Source organism: Lepeophtheirus salmonis, chromosome 1, assembly GCF_016086655.4.
Source record: "Lepeophtheirus salmonis chromosome 1, UVic_Lsal_1.4, whole genome shotgun sequence".
In the NCBI taxonomy this organism is placed as follows: Eukaryota; Metazoa; Arthropoda; class Copepoda; order Siphonostomatoida; family Caligidae; genus Lepeophtheirus; species Lepeophtheirus salmonis.
The window spans coordinates 55,212,719-55,219,910 of record NC_052131.2 but is presented as its reverse complement, the minus strand read 5'-3'; the positions used below and the strand labels follow the sequence as shown (position 1 = coordinate 55,219,910).

Genomic DNA, 7,192 nt, shown 5'->3' with positions numbered 1-7,192 from the left:
TTTAGATTATTCTTTGCCGTTTCTCCTGTTCTCCATTAATAAATCCTTCAGATATTTTATTTGCAGCACCAAATGGTCTTAATTATGCTTCTCGTAATTTTGATCAATTTGAATTACATATTAGACGTCATACCTGTATGGACTCAAAAATACCCATCGGACATCAGGTATAATTCCTGAATAACGGTTTGTTTGTGTACAAAACAAAACTGAGGAACCAAATAGTTGAAACTATATTTGCAAGCGAGCAAAACACGATTCCCATAAAGCAAATAAATATTACTGGTATAAAGACTAAGCAAGTCTGAAAATATTCTAAGCAACGACAACTGTCAATCATAAATACATTACAACTATATTTTGAATTATCAAAAGATTTTTATTGTTTATTAATATATTAAATTAAATTATAAAAAGTTTAAGAAAATGTATCTCAACAAAAAATCCAATATCACACACACCATTTCAAATGAAAGGAAAAACATTTGTTCACTCAAGTAATCAAAAACTAATAATATTTTCTTGAATCCAGTTATTTACCATTTTAACATTAGCTTGATTCATGTTCCATTCTTTTCTTTTTTTATTGATTTCAAGTTCAGAAAAATAAGATTTGTTCTTCATGAATTCGGCAACCTGAATTTGGACACACAAGGAAGAATGCAGATAAAGTATGGGGATATAACTGAATAATAGGTATCAAGTACTTACCTCCTCAAATCGCGTTATATTATTTGAAAGCTCCAAGACTTTATACACTGTTCTTTTTACCGAGAAGATTAAATTAATATCCTTCCTAAATAGAATATGTATACGTAGTCACAAGTTCAACTTGAATTAAAATAATGTACAATTATGTTTTTTCTACCGACAAGATTAAATCAGAATCCTTCCTAAAATACGTATACGTAGTAATAAGTTCAACTTGAATTAAAATTATGTAGTAATAAATAATCTAAAACAATTAATTAACAAACCCTTCATTTATAAAAAAGGAGCATTTTTTTAATCCATTATATAATATAATTAACAAAACTTTCATGTATAAAAAAGGCGCATTTTTTTAATCTCTTATTTAATAGGATTTTTTAGAAGAAAAGAAAGATTTTTTTAAAATACCCTTTCTTTCATAAAAGTCGAAAATTTTCATTCTATAATACAATTTAAAAAAAATATATTGATTAAATTATGAATTTCTTACTGAGAGATATTTGAATCTTGTTAAATGTTATAAAGTTATCAAAATTAGATGATTTTTTATAAAGCTAAACATAGAATAAGGTAAATATACTTTGTGTCTTTTATAGGTATAAGTTATGGTGAGCATAATATTATTTTTGGATTCGGATAAAGTTATTGTGAAGAGAATTGTAGTTCACTTTTATAACAGCCTTTGTTATTGACGTAATTTATGAAGTTATACATAAAGAATACATCTGTCGAACACAGTTTGAACTTGGCATGCATTATTACATCTAAGGGACAACAGTTATATGATATGCAATTCTAACCCTTTGTAAATAATCAATAATTATAATTTCCCAAAAAGATGCAACAGTCTAGATTTAGGAAGCCTTCCCTAAATATTTTGAAATTACTATAATTTAAAGTTAAATATCATTGAAATTTTGAATTAAAAAAAAATAGATAATTAATTCTTCTGTGTATATAATATAATTATCAAAGTTTAATAATTTTTTAATTGTCATTTCATTTGTTTTGTTAGTCTATGATTAGATATCAATGGCTTACTCAACCATCCTATAAAATAGTTTCCAAGCTCTGAGGACAGGGTATAGAAAACCTATCCTCTGAAAAGCTTATAATCCTATAAATGTAAATTCCTCAAAAACGAAAAGAAAAAATGTCAAAAATCACAAGATACAACTAATAAGATAATTTATCTCTACTATAAATTAGTTTATTAATAATTATTATAAATTGTGCACAACTTAAAAACGGATAATTCAAATGCAACGATTTAACGTTTTAAACCTTTTCAAAGGAGAAAAAAACACCGATATTAACGGCTGATAACAACTAAACAACCGTAATGAATGTATCTATCATCTTAACAATTGTTTCAGGAAATGTAAACATTTTAATAATATACATGCAATATGATAAAAAACAGTTAAAGTTCATGAGAATCACATAAAATTTACTTACGATGTCATAATTTGATCGATTTCAACTTTCAAAAAGTCAATAAATGCTGATCTTCCAATTTGAGTTTCACAAACTTTGTCATAAACGATGTTTGCTGTGGAATTAAATATCTGATTTTCTCGAGTCATATTCAAATACCTTAATGAAATTAATTAAGTTAGAATATCCTGAAAAGTATTAGTGATCCGTTAATATGAATACTTCTCTATGATTGACACATTTTTTGAGCATGCTAAACTTCCTATAAGTTCATTTGGATAATTAGTAGAAACATTTTGACTAACAACAAAATCCCATAAAGATTCATTGCCCACTTCAATGGCTGTACAAACTAGAGCTTCAAAAATGTCCTCACTTGTTTTTAAAATAAACAAATTAAGATTAATTATTTAAAAATTTGAAAAAATATACTTTGGAACTTTAGTAAAATCTTTCCTCCACTCCTCAACTGCTTTGACTGATATATTTATGCATTTAGGATTGTCAAACTTGCAGGACCACTGAGTAGAAAGCTGCCACAATTTTTTTTGAAAAAAATCCTTTGAATCGGAATATTCCTTTTGATATTTATCGAACAAGTTTTGAGTTATATTTCGTAAAAAAATCTAAAAATTAAAATGATTCAGAGTATAAGTATCTCATTCAAAGGAATGATACATTTGTAAAGGATATATCAATAACTTTGCCTTAAAGTATAATGGAAACAGATTAATCTTATTATGTTGTGTAGTACAAGACTAGCTTTATATCCAACCACAACCTCGTAAGTCAAAAAGGAAATTAACAGTTTGAAAAACAATATGGTAGCTAATCTTTATTATTTTTTATTTGCCAATTGTTTATTACTACTTAGAGAATAGCTCATTATATACATTGAATTGATAATTTGATCATTGACTGAGTATAAAGTAACATTAATTCTAAACGAAAAGATCTATTTTATTTAATATAAAAATTCAAATCCTATGTAATACTTTTTTGAGTCTTTCATACGCAGAGTCAGCTTATGCAAATAGTTGAAAAGAAAATAAACTACAGCTTTATACGTTACAAAAAATCCATTTTCTATGTGAAGCTTTCTTTTTTTAATACCCTTCAAAGAATTAATTTGTTTAACGATTCAAAAAGGGAATTCATGGAGGTTGGGTTATTAGTTATAGATTAAAATTCATATTTTAATAATAATTTAACGTCCCTAGCAGAAACTATTTGTCGACACTATTTCATTCGGACAAATATTGATTACTTGGTATATGTTTCGCAACTTGGATGAAAACTTAAATTCTACCTACCTTTATTTTGTCTTGAATTTCAATTCTAAATATTTTTGATGTGATGTCTGATAGCTTTTGAAAGAATGTTAGCCAAATCAATGGTTCATCTTCATTTGGCAAGTATGTAGTTATTTTAAATGGGACTAAGTAATTAATGTACCCTGCAATAGCCAGACTAAATGAGTCATCTATCAATTGGGCTCTGTTATATTTATATATGCTTGTGTAGTTACGACGTAGATCGAGAGTAATTCGTTTCCAATTTTCGTCATTGTAGTTAATTCGGTAGTATCCTTAAAAAGTAGTGAAGACAAACGAAAAAATCGTATTGAAATACTATTGATTAATGATCGTACCTGTTTGATTAATGTTGAAAATCACAGGGTATAAACAATGAGAACTAATAGTTAAATCCAAATCATGAAATGTTTGATTCAATTTAGTATCATTTAGCCAAATTAGTCTGTTTGTTCCATTATTGTGTTTGTTTCTGATATTATATTTTAATGGAACCCACCATACATTTTCACTTCTATCATTACTCGAAGAGTCATCAGCAAAACTTTTCTATTTAAAAAAAATAATTTGGGATTTGAAGAGGTTAAAAGTTTCAAACCTGGGAGATATCAATGGAGCCTTTTTCGAAATTTGGAGACACTGTAATGACTGGAAATCCTACTTGAGTAAGCCATGGTCCCATCAAAACCTTGAATGTTAAATTTTGTGGAATAACATGTTCTTTAGAAGATACGACCTCCTCTATTTCTCTCCAAAAAAATATCTTCATCAATATTTTTAAATTTACTAGGATAAGTTAGAAATATTTTTAAAATATCTATTTTCAATTCATATTTAGTGAATAAAATTAAGATAAGAATGTGCATAAATTACAAATAAAATAAGACCAGACTTGTTAAAATCGAAAATGAGAAGTAATTAGACTCACTACTTTTGCATCTGATTCTGGAAAAACTTTTGAAGTTCCTCCTCTCCAATGATACCACTTAACATTCTTATGATTGAAGCACCTTTATCATAAGTTATACGATCATATAAATTGAATATTTCTCTGTTATTCGTTATAGCTCCCTTAATCGGTCGAGAAAAGGCCGTAGAATCTATTTTCATAGCTTCTTGAAAAACAAAAAACACAAATCTATCCCATGGAAAAAGTTCTGTTGAAGCCAAATAGGATATATAAGTTGTGGTCCCTTCTTTAAGCCATAAATCATCCCACCACGATGGAGTTACAATATCACCTATTTTACAAAATAAAATATACAAAATCCATTTTTTGATTACATGAATAAACTTCAAACATTACCCATCCACTGATGTGTAATCTCATGTGCAATAGTGACTACAATTTCATCCTTTGAAAATAAAGAATGAACTGATTTCATATTTTCTTCTATCAACAATAATTTAGATTCGAAAGGTGTAAGACCCCAGTTTTCATATGCATCAGCTCCTGTTAGTCCATGAACTGCAATGAAATCCTGAAATCAACGGAATTAATAGCTTAGTTCTGCTCATCTCTAGGATCTTTAAAAAAAAAAAATTATTAGACCCCCCCCCCCTCCCGAGAAAATTGAAATTCCCTTCAAGACATTCTCGCGATTCATGTGTTAACTAACCTCCTTAGGTATTGGCAGAGTAGTTCCAAAGTATTGAACTAAATATTCATACAAAGTTGGACTGACCCGCTTTGCCCACCATGTTTTTAACTTGTCCTCTTCAGATCTCCAAATCCTTAATTCTAAAGAATTATTAGTGATAATTCTTTCATTGGAGTAATTTGTAATGACAAATGCCACAAGATATGAGCTCATTAATGGAGTGGACTTGAAAATATCCAAGACGAAATCTACAGAATTTCTAATCGAAAGAATAATTATGATTATGAATTATATATATGTATATAGATTATAGCTGTAAAAACTGTACTCATGTGTAATTGTTTGACTGATTGGCATATTTGAAATGGAGGTCATATTTTTGGGGCGACGAAGTGTTATATTGAATACAGATTTAAAGCTTGGCTCATCAAAGCAAGGAAAGACGGTTCGAGCGTATATTGGCTCCATTATTGTGTAGTAAATTCCACTGAAAAGAAGGAAATATAATCAAAAATTATGAATAACAAAAGTTACCATTAACTAAATATCTTTAGATAAGGAACGTTCTCCTCTGTTGTATCTCATTATTCAGGGGTGATGTAATATTTTAAAATATCGTAATTTAAGGGACGACTATCCAATGATAGATATCACTATAATGTATAAAATGTGTATAGTGCTCCTTGCTCGCTGATATCTAACCATTTATTAGAAAAAGGAGGCATAGAAAATAAGGATATTTATAATTATCTCTTAAGGCGGGTTACCATAACTATCGTGGGTGTACACGTCTAATTGCTTACTTATATAGGCAGTGTATATTGATATAATGATATTGGGAAAAGAGTCGCTCTCACAAAAATATCATTTATATATATATACTTAGACGTGTACACGAACGATAGATGTGGAAACCCAGCTCTACCAATAGTTGTGTGTTTTTTTTATTACGCTCTCTGCAATTTAGCCAATGTTCATATCCATATATACAACCTTTCTTTTAAAAAAGTAAAAATGGAAAGAGAACACTCTATACTAAATGCGTCAACAAAGCCTTGACTATATTTTGACATGGAAGCAACAATATTTTTGAATAACTAAAATTTTTCGATTTTGAAATCGCTTCTACATTGTTAAAGATTAGATATGAGTGCTAATGTATTACTTATTATATAAAAATCCATGAGTATTTCCGTACTCGTAGAACATTGTATCTGTAGTTGAATTATAATCGTATTCGTATGCCTCGTAATCAACTGTTCCTGCTTGATTTATTTCTTGTTCTTCTATTGTTAAAGTAGTGTAATTCATTGTCATAATGTACACTGATCCTTTACTCAGATTTTCTAATAAATTAATAATAACTAAGTCTGAAGTAGGTTGTCCGTATGATACATTTGCAATGTTTTTGATGTTTCCCGATATTTTGTCTATAATGTTCACATAAGTAATATTTATCAGTTTGGCATGCAATGTAATATTTTTAGACCCTTCCATAACGCACTCAACTTCAATATTTACGACTCCAGAAATTTTGTTGGATTCTTCATATTTTGGACTAAGTTTGATATCATAGCTTGTTGGTTTTATATGATGGGGTAATCGAAAATCCATACCCTTAAACAATAATCAAAATATATTAAAAAATGAATTATATGTATTTTAGGAATACTGAAGTATTGGTAATTTTTAACTTCCAACAAGTTTAACTTAGATGTATTAAAGCTCTTTTGTGGAATTATTTCCTAAGCTATGGCTAATCTTATAAATTTATTACTTAGAAGATTTTTTACTCATTGCCATTATTTTTCACCCAAAATATAAGTTTTAGTATAAGTTCATAAAATCTATTTATTCTATAAAAATATAGTATTTAAGGTTAATTTAAAAGTTGAATGTAAGTAACTAGATCATTTTTTCCCCATTTATGGGGTAATAAAATCGCCAGCATTCAATTTTATTTTATTTTTAAAGTACAAATAACTATGTTATAAAGTTAGTTTCAAAATGTTTTAAACATTCAAAGGTAACTTAATCTCAATTCTCCAAACTGAATAACACAAAAAAGTTTAAATTGTATGAATAAATAACCATACACTCTACATAATTGATAAATACTAAATAATCAAA

General features: G+C 28.0%; 1 protein-coding gene across 1 annotated transcript; it reads right to left on the bottom strand.

The window, feature by feature from the left end:
• Positions 1-339: 339 nt before the first annotated feature.
• Positions 340-6,677, bottom strand: LOC121119743 (aminopeptidase A-like). The gene is made up of 13 exons (XM_040714549.2): positions 6,228-6,677; positions 5,391-5,549; positions 5,081-5,321; positions 4,768-4,942; positions 4,390-4,702; positions 4,060-4,247; positions 3,800-4,010; positions 3,462-3,736; positions 2,581-2,774; positions 2,371-2,523; positions 2,170-2,307; positions 712-796; positions 340-636 (listed from the first exon to the last, which is right to left on the bottom strand). The coding sequence occupies exons 1-6, from the start codon at positions 6,674-6,676 to the stop codon at positions 4,184-4,186; spliced, it is 1,401 nt and encodes a 466-aa protein (XP_040570483.2). The 5' UTR covers position 6,677; the 3' UTR covers positions 340-636; positions 712-796; positions 2,170-2,307; positions 2,371-2,523; positions 2,581-2,774; positions 3,462-3,736; positions 3,800-4,010; positions 4,060-4,183.
• Positions 6,678-7,192: the final 515 nt, after the last annotated feature.